Source organism: Myotis daubentonii, chromosome 3 (assembly GCF_963259705.1).
Source record: "Myotis daubentonii chromosome 3, mMyoDau2.1, whole genome shotgun sequence".
Taxonomy (NCBI): domain Eukaryota; kingdom Metazoa; phylum Chordata; class Mammalia; order Chiroptera; family Vespertilionidae; genus Myotis; species Myotis daubentonii.
This window is the reverse complement of record NC_081842.1, coordinates 197,160,655-197,185,499: the sequence shown is the minus strand read 5'-3', so window position 1 is coordinate 197,185,499 and position 24,845 is coordinate 197,160,655. Positions and strand designations below refer to the sequence as shown.

The 24,845-nt window shown below is 40.6% G+C and overlaps 1 protein-coding gene across 10 annotated transcripts; it reads left to right on the top strand.

The window, feature by feature from the left end:
* ZMYM1 (zinc finger MYM-type containing 1) lies at positions 1–23,676 on the top strand. Of its 10 annotated transcripts, none has more exons than XM_059690266.1 (10): positions 1–120; positions 3,645–3,800; positions 7,485–7,557; positions 7,755–8,004; positions 13,926–14,082; positions 14,171–14,383; positions 17,958–18,111; positions 19,728–19,883; positions 20,047–20,084; positions 20,891–23,676. In XM_059690266.1, the coding sequence occupies exons 2-10, from the start codon at positions 3,708–3,710 to the stop codon at positions 23,195–23,197; spliced, it is 3,441 nt and encodes a 1,146-aa protein (XP_059546249.1). In that variant the 5' UTR covers positions 1–120; positions 3,645–3,707; the 3' UTR covers positions 23,198–23,676. The 10 variants fall into 10 exon arrangements, with proteins under 10 accessions (XP_059546249.1, XP_059546257.1, XP_059546254.1 ...); XM_059690264.1 differs by having other exon boundaries at positions 17–210; XM_059690268.1 differs by having other exon boundaries at positions 20–433.
* Positions 23,677–24,845: the final 1,169 nt, after the last annotated feature.

The window sequence follows — 24,845 nt, the reverse complement described above, 5'->3', positions numbered from 1 at the left end:
ATGCTCGGCCGCAAAGCACCGCGGGAAAAGGGCTGGGCCTCCGCGACCTTTCGGTGCCTGGGAAGTGGCCGTGAGAATCCTCCCCTGGCGAGCGGCCTGGAGAGGAGCGTGTAAGCCTCCGTACGTGGCCCCGGTGCCGGTCTTTCCGTCTGTGCCTGGCGGATGGGCAGAGAGTTTCGCGTGTGGAGGGAGGAGGAAGCGTCTTGTTGGGTAGAGTTTCTGGAGACACGGCCGTGCGTGCGGTTTCCGCCGTCTGGGCGTCGGGAATTCGGAGAGGAGGCCCCCGGTTCGCGTTCGCGGTCTCCTGTAAACGGACGCTCACTGAGCCGGCGGGTTACTGCCCCCCGCTTGCGGCCTGTCTCGTCGTCTGCGGCTTCCGTGTCGCACTCGGGCTTACAGCCTTTGGTTTCTCTGCGGCTTCCGTTTCTAAAACGTTCGTCTGATAGCATTAGTGGCGTCTCCTTCGTTCAGTGGTCATTGGTTTCAACCTTGGAAACCTGGAACTCCTTTTGCAAGTTGAATTGTACACGGGATCTCGGCTAAAAAAGATGAAGTAATTATTTAAGAGTTTGACTTTTTTTAAAAAAATGGTTTTTAGGTAAAGGTAATAGAATTTTTCTTTTTTTAAAAATAGTTTTTATTTTTAGAGAGATAAGGGAGAGGGATAGACAGAAACATCAGTGAGAGAGGAGCATCACCCATGGGCTGCACGCCCCCACCTGGGGATCAAGCCCGCTTTCGGGGTCCTACCGACCCCTTAGTTCCTGAGTCCACGCTCAGTCACTGAGCCCGGACACCGACCGGGTTTAAAAGTTTGACCTTTGATGAATTAGGATTTGATCTGGGATCAGATGAAGGGGCAATTTTTATCACTTTATGTGTGTTTTGCTTTAGTATGCAGGATGGAGAGTATCGTGGTTTGCATGGACTAGTGTTTGCAAACGGATATTTTTTCAGCTTTCTCAGGATGCCATATTGGCAAACTTTTCAGTTAAACTCAACCGAAAGCTTGAAAGTAGATGAGAATTACTTCTCAGGAGTTGAATTCCCCAGTAACATCTGACAATTACTTGTCATATAACATCTCATCCCAAATAATAACATCTCATCCCAAATTTTGTAAGACAAGAAGCCCTTAACATAACAAGAACTAAATTATGCCCTATCTGGTTTGGCTCAGTGGATAGAGCATCAGCCTGCGGACTGAAGGGTCCCAGGTTCGATTCCATTCAAGGGCATGTACCTGGGTTGTGGGCACATCCCCAGTAGGAGGTGTGCAGGAGGCAGCTGATCGATGTTTCTCTCTCATTGATGTTTGTAACTCTCTATACCTCTCCCTTTCTCTCTGTGAAAAATCAATAAAATATACTTAATAAAAAAAAAGAACTAAATTACAACACCTTGCCCATTTAACTCCTAGGTTTTGGCAAGAATATTAGAGCCCTGACCGGTTTGGCTCAGTGGATAGAGCGTTGGCCTGCGGACTGAAGGGTCCCAGGTTCCATTCTGGTCAAGGGCACCTCCCCAGTAGGAGGTGTGCAGGAGGCAGCTGATCGATGTTTCTGACTATCTCCCTTCCTCTCTGTAAAAAATCAATAAAATGTATTTTTAAGAAAAAAAAGAATATTAGAGGAGTGGATGCCTTTGCTAAATTAGTGAATTTGCTTCTAGGGTTTTCTGTGCATGAAAAAGGATAGGTGTAAATTGTAATCTTCCTTGTTAGTGACATAGCCACAAGGAATTGAACATTTACCCGAATGGCAGGAAAAGCTATTTTCTGGAGATCTGAAGTAAATTTTTATTTTTAAAATGAGATGCAGCCCTGGCCGGCATTATTCAGTGGTTAGAACTTTGACGGCACACTGGAGGGTCACGGGTTCAATTCATGGTCAAGGGTATGTACCTGGGTTGTAGGTTTGATCCCGCCCTGGGTCAGGGCATGTGTGTGTGTGGCCGGGGGGAGGGACAGGACGGGACAACCAATGGATGTGTATCTCCCATACATGTTTTCTCTCTCCCTCCCTCCCTCCTCCTCTTTTCTCTCCCTTTCTCCCCCAACCCCCCACTACCTTCCACTCTCTCTAAAATTCAATGGGGAAAAATATCCTCGGGTAAGAATTTAAAAAAGGGATGGGAATGAAATGTTTGCTGAACTTCAAAGGCTACTTATTTATAGGATTAATTTCAAAGTTTTTGGTTTTCAAAGACCTTCCTGACATGATCCCTTTCTGCTTTTCCAACTTCATTTCCTTCCACTACCACTCTTGTATTTTATCTTTAATGGTAACTCCACTCCTTACTGGTATAGTTCCAATATGCTTTTGCACATGCTGTCCCTATACCTGGAATATCCCTTATTATTGCTTCATAGAAACCTACTTTATTATATTATATTGATTTTTTTTACAGAGAGGAAGGGAGAGGGATAGAGAGTTAGAAACATCAATGAGAGAGAAACATCGATCAGCTGCCTCCTGAATACCTCCTACTGGGGATGTCCCCCCAACCAAGGTACATGCCCTTGACCAGAATTGAACCTGGGACCCTTCAGTGTGCAGGCCGATGCTCTATCCACTGAGCCAAACCGGTTAGGGCTTAGAAACCTACTTTAAAACCTGGCTCAAGCCCGGCTGGCATGGCTCAGTCATATTTCTCTCCTCCCCCCTTCCACTCTTTCTGAAAATCAATGGAAAAAATATCTTCTGGTGAGGCTTTAAAAAAAAAAAAAAAAAAGTTATAGGCCAGGGGCATGACTACCCACCATGATCTTCCCAGTTAGGAATTTATGATCTGATCACCCTGTGAGGTTACTTTCCATATAACCCCTTCTTTTGTCCACATGGGGAATTATGCATTGGGGGAACACAAGTACTTTAGAAGCAGGTAGGGGAAATGTTTGAAAAGACATAGAAAAAAACCAAAAACGAGAGGGGTATAAATTCAATAAAAATGAAAAAAAATAAGACATAGGAGAATAAATAGGTCTTGGAATCATAAGACTCAGGGAAGGAGAGAATTTCAAGAAGGGAAAGTAGTTCTGAGAGGGGCAATAGGTTTAGAGGTTGGATCATTGAATGTGTTTAAATGCTTATATATGAGAGGAATCAAGGAGGGGAAGAGGGGTTGATTCAGATGATAACTGGCTCAATAGGAGGGCAGTGGTGGGGAGAGGTAGTGCGTACAGGTGATTGGATTAATGTCAGATAGAAAGATTTACATTTTCTAAGACTATCTGATAAATAATCAGATTATTTTTGGATTTGGTGGCATTATGCTGTACTCAGACCAAGGAGAATAGAAGTGGAGAAGACTAGTCCCAGAAGAAAGTTGAGAAGTGGAAAGCAAAGCTGTATTGGGGAAAAGTGGATGAAGGGAGGAAAGTAAGTATTGGCATTGTGAGAACCTCGAGAACAAGCTATCTGAAGACCCTTTTGTTGCTTGTATGAGCAGCAGGAAAATGGCACCAGGTGTGAACCTTGGTTCAGCAAACTCAGTTCTTGAGTTCTGGCTAAGGGAAGAATTCAGAACCACGTCTCAAATTATAAAAGAAAGTTTATTTAGAAAGTCACGGAGGTAGAGTGGGCTATAGGGAGTTGGGGGAGTTCTTATCTCAAAACCCTTCATCAACTCATTTTTCATTTTAGGTATCCAGAAACTGTTCCCCAAGAAGAAAGGAAGTGGAGAATTCCTTTACATCAGATACTCAAATGAAAGAATCACCAACAGAGGGTGGTGACAAGGCAGTGGCACCACCACTACTGCAGCTGGATGAAATTAAGACAGAACCCGACAATGCTCAGGTAAAATGGTACTTGTTTTCTTTTTTCTAGAGCAGCATCAAATTATAAATTTTAGTTATTTAGATGCTGGTTTATTGGTTGAAATTTTTAAATCCCAAAGCAGTGGATCAAATAATATAAGGTATGTGGTGTTCAGTGCCAAAACAAGTATGTACAAGAATGTGATTTGAAAGAAGAATGAGCTGTTTCGAACCGGTCGCCCACAACTGCCCTCCCCTGCCAGCCTGGTCACCCACAGCTGCCCTCCCCTGGCGGCCATCTTGTGGCCATCTTGCAGTGACGTGAGGGCATCGTGTGAGGGCGCGAGGACCACCTAGGCTTTTAATAGTATAGACTAGGTGAAGTCACATTTAGGTACAATCCTATACTAATAAAAGAGAAAAATGGTAATTGGCGTACGACCGATACCTTTTTCATTGGCTAATCAGTGAGATATGCAAATTAACTGCCAACTAAGATGGCAGTTAACCGCCAAAAAAGATGGCGGCTAATTTGCTTATTGCAGGCAGGATGGTACAGCGCCATCAGAGAGCGGGTTGAGGGCGTGAGTGCTGGTGGTCGCCCGGGACCCGATCACGCGGGCCTGCGGGGCGGCTGCAGCGGTCGCCTGGGACCCGATTCCGCCGGCAGACCCGGACACGGGCCGGCGGGGCGGCTGCGGCATCCGCCCGCACTCACACCGCCAACCCGCGATTGGGGCGTGAGTGCTGGCGGTCCCCGGGGACCAGATCCCGCTGGCTGACCAGGACACAGGCCAGCGGGGCGGCTGCGGTGTCCACCCTACTCACGCCGCCAACCCGCGATTGGGGCGTGAGTGCTGGCCGTCCCCGGGGACCAGATCCCGCTGGCTGACCAGGACACAGGCCGGCGGGGCGGCTTCGGTGTCCGCCCTACTCACGCCCCCAACCCGGGAGAGCGGGTTGGGGGCGTGAGTGCCAGCGGTTGCCCGGACCGATCTGGCCGGCAGAACCATCTGGACCCCAGGGGCGACGCAGCCAGGCCCCAGAAGGAGACCCAGAAGGTGACCCAGGCGCTGGGGCTGCGTTGCCGCTGGGGCACGCGATCCGGTCCCCCGGGGGCGAAGCAGCCAGGCCCCAGAAGGAGACCCAGGGCCCGGGGCTGAGTTGCAGCTGTGGTATGCAATTCAGTGCCTGGGCTGAGGAGACCCAGAAGGAGACCCAGGCGCCGGGGCTGTTTTTGCCGCTGGGGCACGCAATCCGGTGCCCAGGCTGAGGAGACCCAGGGCCCGGGGCTGCATCGCAGCTGGGGCACGCCATCCCGTCCGGGGGCGATATAGCCAGGCCCCAGAAGGAGACCCAGGCCCCAGGGCTGTATCACTGCTGGGGCACGCGATCCAGTGCCTGGGCTGAGGAGACCCAGAAGGAGACCCAGGGGCCTCGCAAGAGGATAGTCTCCATGGTCAGATGGCATGGTGTCGGGACAGGAATAAAGACCCGAGGTGACTTTGATGCCTGGCCACAGGGTTAGACCAGCCAGCAGGGCCTTTCAGTTGGGACTGGGGTGGGGGTGGGGCGAGGGAGGCAAGCCAGAAATAGAGAACTACAACTCCCAGGAGGCTTAGCGGCCAGGGCCTGGGTGCCTGGCTGTGAAATCGGATGGGCCGTAGTTTCGCAAGCCACTTTAAACTAGAGGCTTGCAAGGTTGGAAGTTCTGCGTCGGGAGCCAGGGAGAAATGGAGCTGGAGCAGAGAGAGGGGTCCATGGCAGCTGTGGGCTTTGAGGAGTTCTCAGCACCTCCCGGCTGGGAGCTGGCGCTGCCTCCGCTGAAGGTGGTCACATCCTGGAGAGCGAGCTTGAGACCGAAGTGGAGTTCGTGTCTGGGGGTCTGGGCAGCTCCAGCCTCCAGGAGCGAGACGAAGAGGAGAAGGCAGCCTGAGGCCAGCAAGGGCGGCGCCAACGGGAACTCAATCGCAGGAAGTACCAGGCGCTGGATCGGCGCTGCAGGGAGATTGAGCAGGCGAAGGAGCGGGTCCTGAACAGGCTCCATCAGATATAGAGGATAACATGGAGACTCCAGCAGGAGCGGAGGTTCCTCATGAAGGTGCTGGACTCCTACGGTGACAGCTACCGGGCCAGCCAGTTCACCATCTTACTGGAGGACGAGGGCAGCCAGGGCAGAGACGCCCCCAACCCAGGCAACGCTGAGAACGAGCCTCCAGAGAAAGAGGGGCTGTCCCTGCCCAGGAGGACGCCAGCGCCCACAGAAGCCAGCAGCCCGGCCCCTGGCAAGGGGCCCAGCACTTGGAAGAGGCGGCGAGTGCCATAGGAAGGGCACTGGGCAGGAGTCCCGCTGACTCCGGAGCTGGCCCCCGTGCAGATAAAGGTGGAGGAAGACTTTGGCTTCTAAGCCCTCGAGGCACTGGACTTAAGTTGGGTTTCTCGGGGGCCAGACAAGCTGCTGCCCTACCCCACCCTAGCCAGCTCCCCCTTTGACTGACCCCCCAATAAACTGACCCGATGCAAAAAAAAAAAAAAGCTTATAGAGGCATGTTTATAGGATCAAATAGTATAAATATAGATGTAACAGGACAATAAAAAGAGAACCTGGCTATGATGATAACCTGAATGCTGCCTCTGTGTCATTCCTTCTTTGGGAACCCCTGGACCTGCTGGGGCTGGACCCCAACATTCCTCTTCTTATAAGGACTTCAGTGAGATGGGCTAAGGGTCCCACTGGAACTGCCACAATTTAATGTAATCCCCTCTTTAAAGATCTTATCTCCATATACAGGTACATTCTGAGGTTCTGGGGATTAGGATTTTAACATACATTTTGTTGATTACCCAAATCAGCCCTTAACAACCAGCATGTTTCAGAAAGTAGATTCCTACAGGGTTATTTACCAAACATTCAGAAGTATTTTTAAAAGAGCTAAGCCCCTCGCCCACCGTGTGGGCCCCTCCCAGCGAAGAGCGAAGGCCTGGGTTCCGGGCACCAGAGGAAAACTGGTGCCAGCAGCCAGGGGAAGGGGCCCCAGATTGCGAGAGGGCACAGGGTGGGCTGAGGGACCCACCCAAGTGCACAAATTTTTGTGCACCGGGCCTCTAGTCCTATATAATAAAAGGGTAATATGCAAAATGGCCCTAACGGTGGAACAACCGGTCGCTGTGATGCACACTGACCACCAGGGGGCAGACGCTCAATGCAGGAGCTGCCCCCTAGTGGTCATTGCACCTCCACAGGGGGAGCACCACTCAGCCAGAACTGGCTCATGGCTGGCCAGTGTCCTGCCTCTGTGGCAGCTCTAAGGATGTCCTCTGAGGGCTCCTGGGCTACCAGAGGGATGTCCGACTGCCAGCTTAGGCCTGATCCCCGGGGGAGAGGGCCTAAGCTGGCAGGTGGACATCCCCCAAAGGGTCCCGGACAGGCTGAGGGACACACACACACACACACACACACACACACACACACACTCTCACACTCTCCCACCACCACCACCACCACCACCCACACCCAGTGCATGAATTTTCATACACCAGGCCTCTAGTAGAAAATAATGTAGTATTTGATTGGTGTTATTAGCCAAAGGTCACCAAAAGGGGAGTGTTTATCTATGTGCCATGGTTCAATTCAATTGTACAAATTCATAGACTTTAGCATAATTTATCATTTTGTTCAATTAAGTGATTGTTTAAAATACATTGTGTTCATTATTTTCTTTAGGAGTATTGTCAAGCCCAACAGTCCAAAACTAAGGAGAATGAAGAGAAAATAAGCACTACATTTACAGACAGTGGTAATGGAATTATTTAAATTAATCCTATTTATTCTGACCAATATGATAGCCAATTTATTCTTTTTTAGAATGTCATTGAATAGTGCATTTTTTGAGTTTTAAATCCAGAAGTAGCTTCTAAAATAAATTGGGGGGAAAAAAGCATACTTAATTTTATGTAAATACTGAATGTGTTCTTTCCTGTTTTGTGTTTATAGCTTCACAGACGATTACAAGCATTCAGCCTTCTCTGGCATCATCTGGCCTGAATAAAATGCTTCCTTCACTTTCAACTGCAGCTATTCAGGTTTCCTGTTCTGGTTGTAAAAAAGTTCTTCTGAAGGGGCAAACTGCTTATCACAGAAAAGGATCTACTCAGCTTTTCTGCTCCACACCGTGCATCACTGAATACATTTCATCTGGCAGTTCATCAGCTCTTCCCAAGAGAACTTGTGCAAACTGCTCAAGGTATATAATTCTAAATTATGCCACTTTTTACTTCTCTACCAAGATCTTGATTAGAATCTTGGCTGTAGTTTTCTACATTTTCATTTTTTCTGAAGAAATATCACCTTGGTTTAGGGCAGTGGTCGGCAAACTGCGGCTTGCAAGTCACTTGCGACTCTTTGGCCCCTTGAGTGTGGCTCTTCCACAAAATACCGACTTCTGCGCATGGGCCACAAAGTTTCAATTGCACTGTACATGCACACCCGCACATGGTATTTTGTGGAAGAGCCACACTCAAGGGGCCAAAGAGCCAGCTCGCGAGCCGCAGTTTGCTGACCACTGGCTTAGGGAAAAGCTGCTTGTTTTAAGTTCCTCTAATAGAGTCTTTAGAAATCTTTTTTTTTTTTTTTTAAATATATATTTTATTGATTTTTCACAGAGGGGCAGGGAGAGGGATAGAGAGTCAGAAACATCGATAAGAGAGAAACATCTATTAGCTGCCTCCTGCACACCTCCTACTGGGGATATGCCTGCAATCAAGGTACATGCCCTTGACCGGAATTGAACCTGGGACCCTTCAGTTCGCAGGCCGACACTCTATCCACTGAGCCAAACCAGCCAGAGCTAGAAATCTTTTTAGCCCTAGCCAGTTTGGCTCAGTGGATAGAGCATCGGCCTGTGGACTGGAGGGTCCTGGGTTCAATTCTGGTGAAGGGCACATGCCTGGGTTTCGGGCTCAATCCCCAGTAGGGGGTATGCAGGAGGCAGCCGATCAATGATTCTCATCATTGATGTTTCTATTTCTCTCCCCCTCTCCCTTCCTCTCTGAAAAAAATAAAAATATATATATTTTTTTAAAAAATCTTTTTGTTATTTATTGAGAGATTTGCAGAATTTAAAATGTGAGTTCTGTTTCTCTTTAACTTTAAACAATGTGATTTCCAAAGCTTTTATGATATGCCCATTTTATTTGATTTAACTGTGTAGGGAGCAACCTTTCAAAAAAAATTAATCCTATAACAGTTATTTTGAATCTTCCAAGGTATAAATGAAGTTATTTAATTTTCTTGAAAAATTGAATAGCCATAGGTAAACATAGATGGATGGATATAATCTTTTCAAGATTTCTGTGAGCTATTGTTTTGGTCTTAGTTTACTTTTTTACATATGTAAGTCATTTCTGATATAGAGAAAGAAGGTAGTAGTCATTTTGTAATAAATTCATGAAAAATGTTCAGAACTTTGAACTATGCCCTGAGATGTATAAAGCATCAGTGCTTTGAGAGTATTACTGTATCTAGTATAATTCTGGTTTATTAATACTCATTAAATGATAATGCTAAGTTTTAAATGTCTTTGTTTCAGAACACAAATTCCTTTCAAATGATGTCTTACTTGGGAATCAGATTACCATAATTTGAATCTTCTTTTTTTAAAATATTTTTAAATTGATTTTTTATTTATTTTATATTTTTTAAAATATATTTTTATTGATTTCAGAGAGGGAAAGAGAGAAGGAAACATCAATGATGAGAGAGAATCATTGATCAGCTGCCTCCTGCACACCCCACACTGGGGATCGAGCCCACAACCTGGGCATGTGCCCTCACCAAGAATCCAACTGTGACCTCCTGGTTCATAGGTTGATGCTTAACCACTGAACCACACCTCCTGGTCACTGTTGAGGTTTTATAGCAATGATTTTTAATCTGTTTTTAGTTAATGAAATTCTTAATATATTTCATGAATGAGATAAAAAATAGCTTGGAAAATGACATTTTAAATCAGCTTAGACGACTTTTTTTTGAGAGCTATGTATTTAAGAAGTATCATTTCTGTGCTTTAGTATCCCAGTTGGAACCAACTGGAGATCCTGAGAGCAATCAGTAGAGTTCAAAATAGGCCCATGGACTAATGTTGAACACTTACTTGTAGGAAAGTTGTTCATATCTATGCTGAGAGTTTGTTTAAGCTAATTTTAGGCACTTGTTACAAAATTCCCCTTTTGAGTTTTTATTTATAAGGCTTTAGTAGATTAGAAGCAGCAATCTAATATACTAACAATATAAGCCAGTAAGCATTTTCAGAGTTCCATGCTTCTGTCAATGCAATATCTTCTGCCTCTCTTCCCAACTGTCTAATTTTGTGTCTTAAAGGTCTGCCTCAAATATCTTTACCTCTTATCTATTCCCACACTATTTCTTCCTCTTTTACTACCATCCACCCACCCATATTTATAGTTCATGCTCTGTTTTTATAGTGTACACAACTCGCAAAACATTGATCATAAAATTAATGTTTTAAAGAATTGATACTGCCCAGTTTAGATAATGAGCTTCATCTTCTTCATTTTTTTTAATGTTTTTATTAATTTCAGAAAGGAAGGAAGAGGGAGAGAGAGAGAGAGAAACATCAATGATGAGAGAGAGTCATTGATAGACTGCCTGCTGCACGACCCTTACTGGGGATCAAGCACCCAACCTGGGCATGTGTCATGAACAGGAATCTAACTGAACTCCTGGTTCATGGGTCAGTGCTCAACCTCTGAGCCACACCTTCCGGCTACAATGAACTTCTTAACATTAGAAACTAGATTACAGTCATCTTTATATCCCCATCATGTAAACACTGCCTGGCACCAGTGGATCCTAGAATTTTTGTCATGAAGTACAAGGATAACACAACTCAGACTGCATTTAGAGCTGTGATTTAAACCAATAAAATGATTAATGATGTGATAATGAAATGAACATGTTATTTTGGGTATCATCTGTTTAAAAGGGTAGAAAAAGCATGCATAATACACTAAAACTTTGTAAACGTTGAGCTGTTAAAATAGTGTTCATTTCAATAATATTTAATCTCGGGGGGGGTGGGTAGGGGAGCAATAGGGGATAAGGACACATATGTAATACCTTAATCAAGAAAAAAAAAGAGTATTTAATCTGAAAAACTATTATTCTGAAATATTGATATTCTGGAGGTTCTAGGTAGCCAGGTATGTTGGTCATTTCCTGTAGTGGCAGTTTTCAAATTTTCTGTTCCCCAGGCCCCTTTACACTCTGGAAAATGATTGAAGACCCAAAGAGTTTTAGCTTTAGATCAGTTATGTCTACCAATACATACTGTTTTAGAAGTTAAAACTGAGGAATTTAAAAACTATTAGCTGATTTAAAATAATACACTCAGTGCATGTTGACATGAATATCATGAAAAATAGCCTTTTTAAAAAGATTTTGTGAGAAGAAAAATTTAGTGGGCATTGTTTTTATCCATTTTACTTTAATGGCAGGCTGGGTTTGCATATCTGCTTCTGTATCCAGTTTCTTGCAAAATACTGTTCTGGCAGAAGTCTAAAGAAATCTGGCCTTACAAAATGTGTAATTGAAAAAGGGAGGAGTGTTCTACTAGCATTTAGATCATTGTGGATGCTCTTTGATACAACATCAGAAAACAAGTGATAGGTTTTTAAAGGTTGGTTGTAATATGTAATCTGAAACCATATCAATGAACTTTTTGTACTGCTAAATTAAAAGTCATTGGTCTATTTGTACTTTGGTTATTTTCTCCATAAATGATTTCTGTTACGTGCAATCAATTGAAAATATTGGTTTAGTGAGTTATGCAGATGTTGATGTATTTCATTACACAATATTTTTAAAATCACTTGTTTCTTTTAAATCACTAATGTCATCAGGAATGTCTAAGTGATGGGGAGCGATTAAGCTGGAAGTAGCAGATACAATTTCTCAAAAATTCTTATTTTCAATGAAGCTCAAATTTTATCATTGGCAATGAATACTGCCAATTGTGTTCTTTGAAGTAACAGTCTTACTTAATTCATTTTTGAGAAAAAATATCTTCCAGGTATCTACTTCTGGGTAATAGTTGTTCTTTCAGATAAAAATGTGTTTCATAGAAAAAGTGGCTAACCTAGGTTATAAGTCTTAACATTCCCACACATGGTTTTCCTTGAGACAACCGTCATTCTTGAGTGCACATGGGTAATTCTTTATGCCTATATCCTATTTTACCACACAGAAAAGATGTGATGTACTCAAGGATCAAGTTTAATAAAGTGAGTAATTTTTACAGCAAATGCTTGGCTGTGAATAACACTAGTATTGGTACATTTTTGTGCTACTGCCTTGATTTATGGTAAGGTTCTGGCAGTTTTGCCCACCATTGCTTTTTTTTCTCCCCCTCACAACTTATCGAGGTGAAATTCACATAACAAAAAACCATTTCAGTAACATTCATACGTTGGCAGTGTTGTACAACTACCACCTCTATCTAGTTCTAAAACATTTCTGTCACTCCAAAGTAAAATGCTTTATTTAGTTTCTCCACATTTCCCTCTCCTGTCCCCTCAGCCCCTGGCAACCACCAGCCTGTGTTCTATGTATTTATCCATTCTGGATATTTCATATAAATGGAATCCTACAGGTGATCTTTTGTTCCTGGCTTCTTTCCCTAGCATGTGTTTGAGCTTCATCCATGTTGTAGCTTGTATATCAGTACTTCATTCTTTTTTATAGCTGAATAATACTCCACTGCATGAATATACCACAATTTCTTTATCCTTTCATTCATTGGTGAACATTTAGGCTGTTTTAGCTATTGTGAATAGTGCTGTTATGAACATGCATGTACATGTTCTTTTTTAAGTACTTATTTTCAATTCTTTGGTGTGTAAACCTAGGCATATAATTAAAGGGGCCACCATTGCTTTTCAGATGTACAGTTAAAAAAGCAAATAACATCTTTTTAAAATATGTATTTCTTTATTGATTTCAGAGAGGAAGGGAGAGGAAGAGAGAGATAGAAACATCAATGATGAGCGAGAATCATTGATTGGCTGCCTCCTGTATGCCCCCTACTGGGGATCAAGCCCGAAACCCGGGCATGTGCCCTTGACCAGAATCGAACCTGGGACCCTTCAGTCTGCAGGCCAACATTCTATCCACTGAGCCAAGCCGGCTAGGGCAGTGATCAGCAAGCTGCAGCCCCTTGAGTGTGGCTCTTCCACAAAATGCCACGTGCGGGCACGCACGTACAGTGCAATTGAAACTTCGTGGCCACACTCAAGGGACCAAAGAGCCGCATGTGGCTCACGAGCCACAGTTTGCTGACCACTGGGATAGGGCAGCAAATAACATCTTAATGTGGAAATAGTTTTTATTTTGTGGATTCCCTCAGAGCATCTGGGGGATCCCCAGGGATATACAGATCATACTTTGAAATCTTCTGTCCTGTAGATTCCAAAGTTGGTCAGGTATGAATATGTGACATCATTTATTATTTTTAGTACCAGCTGACATAGGTTAGGTAATCCTTAAAACTGCATTATCAGATGTGTTTTATAATCCCTACTTTATAGATGAGTAAATTAACATGTAGAGAATAAAAATGACCTATTAGTAAAAGAACTAGATACTAAATTTGGGTTTTCTTATATTAAGGCTGATATTCTTACTGTTTCACAGTTCTACAGGTAAATGAAACAATAAGGGAGAAGGTTGTTTGAGGGTGTGATTTAGCTTATAGAGAGAAATTATAATTATGGTAAAACTGTTTAATGATGCCCTATTCTTCAGGTAAATGAAACAATAAGGGATGCCCTAGCTGGTTTGGCTCAGTGGATAGAGCATCGGCCTGCTGACTGAAGGGTCCCAGGTTCGATTCCAGTCAAGGGCACATGCCCAGGTTGTGGACTCAATCCCCAGTAAGGGGCGTGCAGGAGGCAGTTGATCAGTGATTCTCTCTCATTATTGATGTTTCTTTCTCTCACTCTCCTTTCCTCTCTGAAATCAATAAAAATATTTTTAAAAAAGAAACAAGGGAGAAGGTTGTTTAAGGGAGTGATTTAGCTTATCAATTACCAATGAGAAATTATAATTATGACAAAACTGTTTAATGATGCCCTTGTTATTTATTTTCAGAGACATTTCAAATCTAAAGGATGTCATCAGTGTCCAGCCGAAAGATTCTACCTTTAGCAAAATTTTTTGCAGCCAATCTTGTCTAAGAAAACTATCTGTTAAGCTATATACTGATAGGATTTCAACCAAATGCAGCATGTGTCAGAAGACTACTCTCGTAAGTTGCAATTTTTTCATCTTTAGGGACTCTGGTTGATCCGCTTAAATACTAGAATTTTTACTGAATCTTTTTTTTTTTACCCTAGATTCAGTATGAAGTAGAATATCAGAATGTGAAACATATGCTTTGCAGTAATACCTGTTTTTCAAAGTTTCACTCTGCTAACAACCTCACCATAAACTGTTGTGAGAACTGTGGAGTTTACTGTTACACTAGTTCTGATCTGTTCCATATACTTCAGGTGGAAGGACAGTCCCATTACTTAAACAGTTCAAAGAATATTACAGCATGCCAGCAGGTATGAATAAAGATGTGTTGCCTAACGGGAGGACTACTCCATTTGAATTTGACTGCATAGGACTCAATGAAAAATTGAAGATTGAGTCCCTTCTATTAGTTTGCTTGTGAATGGTTTCACTTTAGGAAAATGTGGGGATAATAGATTTTAATACCATTGGGAACAGTTTCAGTTGGTAAAATGATGGAAATGAAATAAAAGGCTTCTGATAGTTCCTTCTTGAAAATAATTCATAATAAGTGCTAAGTGGAGATTTTCCTAAAGAATCTCAGGTGATCATCTTACCTTGAGGAAAGGCAAGCAGATGGACGCTCGTTTATAAACTACAAATAAAGCTAATACAAATAACAGTCTACTGGTAAGACTCAGCCACAAAAGTGTTTTTGTTTTTAGTTCCATGTATTTCTTTTCTTTTTCTTTTTTTTAACACATTTTTATTGATTTCAGAGAGGAAAGGAGAGGGAGAGAGAGAGACAGAAACATCAATGATGAGAGAGAATCACCCCCTACTGAGGATCGAGCCCGCAACCTGAGCATGCGCCCTTGACCGTAATCCAACCTAGGACCTTTCAGTCTACAGGCCAACACTCTATCCACTGAGCCAAATCGGCTAGGGCCCATGTGTTTCTTCACACCTAAGCAAGGTTAAGGTGAATCAAGAATGTCATGCTTTTTCTGAGTGAATCATAGGAGGAAATAAACCAATGAGAAATACCCCCAATGTTGATAGGAGAGTCTTGGGTGGGTGGTCTGAGCAAAGAAGCTTTGGTAGATGCAATGAACACAGTCTGAGCCCCTTTCATGACGTGGGATTATCACATATCTTGTTTATATGATGCTTTGAGACTCAACTCTATCCGTATATAATTCTTTCTTTAAAAAAAGTTACTGGCCCTAACTGGTTTGGCTCAGTGGATCAAGTGTCAGCCTGCGGACTGAAGGGTCCCAGGTTTGATTCCAGTCAAGGGCGTGTACCTTGGTTGCGGGCACATCCCCAGTGGGGGTGTGTAGGAGGCGGCTGATCGATGTTTCTCTCATCGATGTTTCTAACTTTCTATCTCTCTCCTTTCCTCTCTGTAAAAAATCAACAAAATATATATTTTTTAAAAAAGTTATTGAAGATGGGAATCTTATCAAACCACAATTCAAATAGGTCATTTGTGAGCCACATCTCTTTTTATATATAGATAGCTATAGATAGATATACATATACATATGCATATTTTTTTTGTATTGATTTCAGAGAGGAAGGGAGAGGGAGAGAGAGATAGAAACATCAATGTGAGAGAGAATCATTGGCTACCTCCTGCACGCCCCACATTGGGAATCGAGGCTGCAACCCCGGCATGTGCCCTTGACAGGAATTGAACCCGGGAGCCTTCAGTCCACAGGCCAACGCTCTATCCACTGAGCCAAACCAACTAGGGCAAGCCATATCTTTTTTTTATGGCAGACTGCCCACACCAGAGAATATGATGTCTTGGGAACAGAAATGGGACAATGGAAGTCAGGGAAATCTTCCAAAGGCAAGAAATGCCATTCCTTATTTTCCTTCTTTATCCCTCACACTTAATAAATACGCCTTGTCCTGGTTTTAAGAACCTATATTGAGTACTTACTTATCCAACCTATGTGATGGGGTAGGGCTGATTGGGTAAAGGAGTTTAAAAGCACCACCTAGCCCGGCCAGTGTTGCTCAGTGGTTTGAGCATAGCCCCTTTCACCAAGAGGTCACTGGTTCGATTCCCAGTCAGAGCGCATGCCCAGGTTGCAGGCTTGATCCCCAGTAATGGGGCATGCAGGAGGCAGATTATCGTTTCTATATCATTAATGTTCCTCTTTCCCTCTCTCTTCCTCTCTCTCTAAAAAATCAATATAAACAGCCCAGCTGGTGTACCTCAGCAATTGAGCATCAAGCCAGGAACCAAGAGGCCACTGGTTTGATTCCTCCTCAGGGCACATGCCCCGCTTGTGGGCTCGATCCCCTGTTGGGGGTGTGCAGGAGGCAGCTTATTGATGATGTTTCTCATCATTGATGTTTCTCTCTCTCCCTCTCCCTTCCCCTCTCTTTCTCTCTCTTAAAAAAAAAAAAAAAATCAATAAAATATTTTTTAAAAATAAAAAAATCAATAAAAACATACTTGTTTTGTTTTTTAAAGCACCACCTAACACTGTAAAGCATTCAAGATATTGTGTGACAGTGTTAATGGAGAAAATCAAAATTATTAGTGAACTCTAATCAAGAATTAGAAAGTGTTCATATCTGTCTAAAAATGGGGTGACTTAAAAAGTGGTTTGTTGCCGAAACCGGTTTGGCTCAGTGGATAGAGCGTCAGCCTGCAGACTGAAAGGTCCCAGGTTCGATTCCGGTCAAGGGCATGCACCTGGGTTGCAGGCACATCCCCAGTGGGAGATGTGCAGGAGGCAGCTGATTGATGTTTCTCTCTCATCAATGTTTCTAGCTCTCTATCTCTCTCCCTTCCTCTCTGTAAAAAATCAATAAAAATATATTAAAAAAAAAAGAAAGAAATGCAGAATCTTGGCTCCGCCCCAGACTGCCTGAGCCAGAAACTGCCTTTAAAAAAAAAAAAAAAAAAAAAAAAGTGGGTTGTTTGGTAGAAATGTAATTATTTTGGCTACATCTCAGTAGAGTATATTATTATAAGTATTATCTTTCCCATATGAATAATTAATAATAAATTATACCACTATTGTTGGTTAATGTTAAATATCAGTGGATTTTTAGGAGTTTCTGAAAATATAATCATACTAATAAAGGATAAAAATACAAATTTTCAAAATTATACTCTGCTTTTTGTTTCATTGTTTCTTTGCCAATATTCTTTCACAGAAAAAAAAATTGTACAAGGTATTTTAATTTGTCTTTGTACTTTGTGGCCACAAAAGCAGTTCTGTTTCATCATTGCCATCAGTATTAACTTCTTAAACTCAAGAATGATGGTTCCTGTTTTACTAAAAAGAATACTAGTAGGTGATGAATCTCACAGTTTCTCTCTTTTTCCTTTGCACACATACTGCTTATTGAACACACTTTATTCTATACCTCTTACTGCTTCAATGCTTTCTTTGAATATGCTTGCAATTTTTACCATGTAAGTTGGCCTAGAAAAAGTGACTTCCCACAACATCTTGTGAAGTGCGTTAAGACCTTTTCTAGCTCCTCCTTAGCACCAATACGTTTTCCTGAATTGATGCTCAAACAGGTTTTGAGGAAAAAGCTATAGTTGTAAGACTTTTTTTTTTCCCCCATAAAATTGGCTTTGATTGCCTGGGATGGTGAACATCTTCTATGATCACTTTTTTCATTGCTTGCACATATATTATAATTGCTATTAACATATTGGACAAAAAATACAAATAGTTATCTAATAGATTGATCAATTTCCTGTATTTCAATCATTGTAACTTATGATGCCTTTTCTGGTCTTTCATAAGGTGAAAATGTGGATTCACTGTCATTAATTTGTAGAGTAGTGGTATTGGGTATATTTTTATGATAGTATGTTAAAAATTTGTCATATACCAGGAATATATTATATTAATCTCTTAACAGAAACCAGCCCGAACACTTATATCTGGTCTTTGCAAATCATTGAAGCCCTCAGATGAAATGATTGAGATTACCAATGACTTGGGGAAGACAGAGCTTTTCTGCTCTGTTAATTGTTTTTCTGCTTACAGTAAAGCTAAGATGGAATCTTCTACAGGTAATATTTGCTTAGTAATCAGAGGTTTAGTAATTACTGAAGAATATTATCGCTTCATTTAATTTATAACCTTGATTTATTTCCAAATTAGATTTAAAAGTCAGAACCATTCAAAACTTGTTGCAAAGAAATGGTTTCCAGTATTTTTATATAAAAGGAAGACTACTTTACCACCAGAGATTTAATATTTGTAAAGATTGTTGCGTTAGAATAGAATCCTGTACTTAGCCCTCCTTTGTAAAAATAAGGCTATTAGAATTTTCACATGAAAGTGGAGCCAATTGGATCTACTTTGAACTTCACTAAGAGAAAAGCACAGATAATCCAGGGCCAACTATGTAATACCATCAAAGAGCCACATATAGCACCAGTGGTGCTATTTACATAGTCAGTGGAGTGAATGATGCTCTTGGGGCTTGTACATCTTGCAAAATGGCTTATTATTGAAATATCTACAATACTAGCTTAGCCCTAGCCAGTTTTGCTCAGTGGATAGAACGTCGGCCTGCAGACCAAAGAGCCCCGGGTTTGGTTCTGGTCAAGGGCATGTACCTTGGTTGCAGGCTTCTCCCCAGCCCGTGCCCTGGTCAGGGTGTGTGCAGGAGGCAACCAATCGATGTGTTTCTCTCACATCGGATGTTTCTGTCTTTCCCTACCCTATACTCCCTAAAAATCAATGGAAAAATTTCCTCAGATGAGGATTAAAAAAAAAGTGAGAATTAAAAAATACTAGCTTGGATAGCAACGCAGCTCCATTCGTATTGAGGTTTGTGAATCCTAGAAGAGTTAGAAGTGATACCCATTAGTAGATTCTGTAGGAGTCTCTTTTCTGTTCTTTTTTCTTCTTCTTTCTTCTTCCTTTTTTTAAAAATAAAATATATTTTTTTATTGATTTCAGATAGGAAGGGAGAGGGAGAGAGAGATACAAACATGAATGAAGAGAGAGAATCATTGACCGGCTGCCTCCTGCATGGTCCTGGGGATCGAGCCCACAACCTGGGCATGTGCCCTTGACCAGAATCAAACCCGGGACCCTTCAGTCCACAGGCCAATGCTCTAGCCACTGAGCCAAACTGGTTAGGGCATTTTTATTATTTTTTTTAATCCTCATCCAAGTATATTTTTCCATTGATTTTTAGAGTAGAAGGGAGGAAGTGACAGAAGAGAGGCACATCGATTAGTTGCCTCCTGCATGAACCTGACCAGGGATGGAGCCTGCATTCAAGGTACATGCCCTTTGGCCAGAATTGAACCCAGGACCTCTAGTTCATGAGCCGACACCCTATCCACGGAGCCAAACTTATTAGGGCTCTTTTTTGTTCTTCATGTGTAATTTCACAGAAAAAGTTGCTTTGAAATTTAAAACAAATAGCATAAAGACTGAGGAATTGTTTGCAAAGGTAAAAGATATAAAATGATAGGAAAGTAAATTATTGTATAAATGTTGTTATTGATATTATCCTAAAGAACCTGGCTATCCCTAAGCCCTACTAAAAATTACCCCAATACACAGCAATTCCTAAAGCTATTAGATATTTGCATTGTTCTTTGAAACACTTATTAAACAATGCTAATTGATTCTGCCTGGTTTATAAGTAAATGTTTATTTTTATCAGTAAATGTTCCCATGGTGCACAATACTTCAACAGAGCTCCTTTCTCCAGAGAAGCACCTTTCTCCAAAGAAAGATACAACTCCAGTTATAAGCAATATAATGTCATTGGCAGATACTCATGCTGCCCTGCCCATCATGAACTCTGATATCTTACAAGGTAAAAATTGATGTGCTATTTGACATAATATAGTTTTGCCCTGCTTGATGATTTTTCTATAGTCTAAGTTTTCTTTATGTTGTCTCATATAAAAGAAGCAATTATTGTTTATGATGCTGTTTTATAGATTATGGTATAAGATCTTGAATTTATGCTTTAACAGGTACAGTTTCTTCAGTAAGAGGAAATGTCCTATTGGATGTAAGTTGTTGGGGTTTGGGTTTTTTTTGGCTACTGTCTTTTCTTAAGCTTTTTAAATCGGTTGTGTGTGTGTCTGAGCATTTTAATTCCTATTTTGATGCTAGACCTCAAAAAAGTAGAGCAATAAACACCTTTTGGTATTTATATTCAGTTTCCCAAATCTCAAGTTTGAATTTAAATTATTGATAAGAATATTTAAAGAGAAGTATTCTTAACCCAGCATAGTGGCTAAGGGTGGAGGCTCTAGCCCCAGAATAAAGAGAAGTATTCTTTTTTTCTTTTTAAATATATTTATTGATTTCAGACAGAGGAAGGGAGAGGGAGAGGGAAAAAAAAACATCCATGATGAGAGAGAATCATGGATTGGCTGCCTCCTACATGCCTCTCGCTGAGGATCAAGCCCACAACCTGGGCATGTGCCCCTGTCTGGGAATTGAACCCGGGACACTTCAGTCCACAGGCTGACACTCTATCCATTGAGCCAAGCCAGCTGGGGCAAAGAGAAGTATTCTTAGTCATGGTTTTTCCTTTAGGTTCTTTATTAATTTTCTTTCTTAATATTTATTAAGTAATTCTACTCACCTAAGCAATAAAAATTTTTATTACATACCAAAGTCCTTTGAACAAATGATATTGATTCTAGATTGCAAATAGATGTTATAAGTAATTACTAATGTTTTCCCCTAGTGGAGTTCATACTGTAACTTATCCATTCACTAATTGTGTTACTAGCATAGATGTTTTTGATATTTTCATTATTTGTAAACAGTTAAAACAAATGTTATTTTATCATTTTTCTCCTAAAGGTTTCTAAGAGTTCACCCAGTGAGTCAAGCGGTGGTATTGCTAATAGTAGTATGGAACAACAGCTAAGCCTTTTGCCATCTTCATCAGTACTCAGTCAGCATATATCCCATATAGAAGTACAAAAGGATCAAGTCTCCAACCAAGATGCTACACTCAATAAGAAATCTATGAAAATAAGTAATAGACTATGTTACCCAAAATTTACATCTAAAGTACAAAAAGTTAAAAGTAAATCCCAAAGTATTAAAAAATCTTGGTGTTCAAATTTTCAGAAGTTAGGAACCACTATTAAAAAGGATTTAACATTCTGTTATTCCTGCCAGTTGTTCTGCCAGAAAAAATATAGCTTTGGAGGGGAGTCATTAGCAACCCAAGGAATTTCTAATTGGAAAAAAACTCTGAAAAATTTCACAAAGCATGAAAAAAGTATAATGCATTTGAAGTCATTGCAGTTTTGGAGGGAATACCAGTTTTGTGATGAAGCTGTCAGTGACAATTTATCTATTCATTCAAAACAGATGGAAGGAAATAAAAAGTACCTAAAGCTTATCATCGAAAATATTTTATTTCTTGGAAAGCAGTGTTTACCCTTAAGAGGAAAGGACCAGTCTATTTCATCTGTGAATAAAGGCCATTTTTTAGAATTGTTAGAAATCAGAGCAAAAGATAAAGGAGAAGAAATATTTAGACTTATGAATTCACAAGTTGATTTCTATAATAGCACACAAATTCAAAACGATATTATTGATATAATAAAGACTGAAATGTTACAAGATATTGCGAATGAGATCAATGTCTCCTCAGCTTTTTCAATAATATGTGATGAGGTAACTGATAGTGCCACTAAAGAACAGCTTTCAATTTGTGTAAGGTACCCAGAAAAAACATCAAAGGCTATCATAATTAAAGAAAGATTCTTGGGTTTCATAGATGTTGAAGAGATGACTGGAACCAGTTTACACAGGACTATCACAACTTACCTGCAGCAAATTGGAGTTGATATAAATAAAATAAGAGGCCAGGCCTATGATAGTACTACTAATTTGAGGGAAAAATTCAATAAAAGTGCAGCACAATTCAAGAAGGAAGAGCCACGAGCTTTATACGTACATTGTTATGCCCATTTTTTGGATTTAGCAGTAATTAGGTTTTGTAAAGAAGTAAAAGAACTCCGAAGAGCTCTAAATACGCTGAGTTCTGTGTTCAACATTATTCCTATGTCTAGGGAAATGTCTGCAAATTTTCAAAAGATACGAAAGCTAAGTCAAAACAAAACATGCAAGAAACATATATCACAATCATGTTGGACACTCCATGATCATACATTACTATCTGTGATTGAGGGCCTTCCAGACATTATTGAAACATTGGAAGATATATCAAGCCATTCTAACACAAGTTTGGCTGATGAATTGAGTGATTTGTTGGCAATGGTTTCCAAATTTGAATTTATCTTTTGTTTAAAGTTTCTTTATCGAGTATTAAGTGTTATAGGAATTCTTTCCAAAGAGCTTCGAAGTGAAACCATAGACATTTTTTCTTTGTCTTCAAAAATAGAAGCAATTTTGGAATGTTTATCATCTGAAAGAAATGATGAGTGTTTCAAAATTTTCTGGGAGGAAGCAGAAGAAATATGTCAAAAAATAACCTGTAAAGGTTTTGAAGTTGAAAGGCCTTCTTTTCATAAAAGAAGAAAAATTCAGGAAACAAGAGCTCTTAATAATTCAGACAATATGTTTTTTCCTACCTCCACAGAAGAACAATATAAAATTGGCATTTATTACCAAGGATTAGATACTATATTACAGAATTTAAAAATATATTTTTCAGAATTTGATTATTGCAAAGTGAAGCAAATTTCAGAACTATTATTAAAATGGAATGAACCATTAAATGAAGCAACAGCCAAACATGTCCAAGAATTTTATAAACTTGATGGAGACATCATCCCAGAACTTCGATTTTATCGTCAATATGCAAAGCTCAACTTTGTCATAGATAATGATCATATCAATTTCAGCCACCTTGGCTACTTATTTATTCAGCATGGTCTTCATAACAATATTCCTTGCTTATCAAAGCTATTATATATTGCTTTGTCCTGGCCAGTCACTTCAGCAAGTGTTGAAAACTCATTTTCTATACTGCCTCGTCTTAAAACATATTTATGTAATTCCATGGGACAAGAGAAGCTTAGTGGCTTGGCCCTAATGGCTGTTGAACAGGAATTAGTAAATAAACTGCTGGAGCCTGAAAGACTCAGTGGAATTGTGGAAAAGTTCATACATCAGATGAATAAAATATAGTATTTGCTCACTGAATTTACCTGGGTTTCATATTTCTATTGGAATATAACAGTTTTTATTTCAAATGTTTGTCTAAGAAAAATCTATTTTCAACTTGCCTTTTTCACTTTACATGTATTTTTGAGATTGATCCATGTCAACACATAAAGAATTTCCTGATTCTTTTTGTACAGCTGCACAGAATTGTATGAATGTACCATGATATATTGGGAACAGACATTTTAATTGTTTTCTTAGTATAAATAATGCTTCATTTAATAACTTTGCACATAAGTCATATTGCATATTAGTAAGTTACTGTAAGATAAAATTTTAAGTTGGAATTACTAGGTCAAAAGATTTGTGCATTCTTTATTTTTGATTGGCACATTGCTTTCTGTAAGGATTATGCCAGTTTACAGTCCTGCCAACAATATGTGAGTGAAATATTTTTATTTTTGCCAATCCATTAGTTGAATAAAGGTATATTAATCTCTGGAGATTTAGTGAGTGGAATTTTGTACTGTCACTTAAGAATAAGGTTGGGTATGTGCTTGAGCCATTTGTATATCCTTTTCTGTGAACTGTTAACATTTGAATATTAAAACTTAACCTTTAAATATTAATATTAAATGTAAAAGAACTCCAAAGAGCTCTAAATTAATATTAAATAATATTTAATATTATATTAACATTTAATATTTAAATATTAAAATGTTGCTTTGTTTTTGCATGAAACCCTGACAAAGTAGTCTGCACAGTCCCAAAATAAGACTAGGTAGTGAAAAAACTCAAAAGCAGGTATAAGACCTGAATGGTATTGGCTGTCTGTATTGGTCATGGAGGAAAAGCAGTGGGATGTCTGATGGCCTTGAGAATAGATCCCCCCAATCAGCTTTCCATTGGAAAGCATGCAGGCCAATTTGAAAACAGCCAAAACAGGAAAGGATCCTGAAGATGCCCATTTGCAGGTGAATTTAAGGGGACTGAAGATGTTGAAATAGGCTAGGTCCTTATGAACTCTTGAAACTAATAAACCTAAGCTTCATTCCAAAACAAAATCCATTTAAGGAGAAACTACTGGCTGTCGATACCAAGTTGAGCAGGACAGGCAGACAATAGGGGCAGAGGAAAGACAAGGTACATATTAAAGTGAGCGAGAGAAGACAAGGAAGCAGATCTCAGTAAAAATACTAGTAATAGGCCCTACTGGTTTGGCTCAAGTAGAGCCTCGGCCTGCGGACTGAAGGGTCCCCAGGTTTGATTCTGGCCAAGGGCACATGCCTGGGTTTCAGGCTTGACCCCCCAGTAGGGGGCAGGCAGGAGGCAACCAATCAATGATCTTCTCTCATCAATGATGTTTATCTCCCTTCCTCTCTGAAATCAATAAAAATAAATTTTTTTAAAAAATACTAGTAATAGGATTTCATGAACCTTGAAGCTAGAAAAGTTATTCTGTCTCCCTCTCTTCTAAAAGGAAAATGGATTTCACATAAAAGTGAACAACAGAAAAGAATTGTGGTGGCTCAGGGGGGGTAAGAGATCAACCGAAGGACTTGTATGCATGCATATAAGCATAACCAATGGACACAAGACACTGGGGAGGCAGGGGAAGGTCGAGGGGAGAAAAAAGAAAAAAGGAGACATATGTAATATACTCCTTGTAATA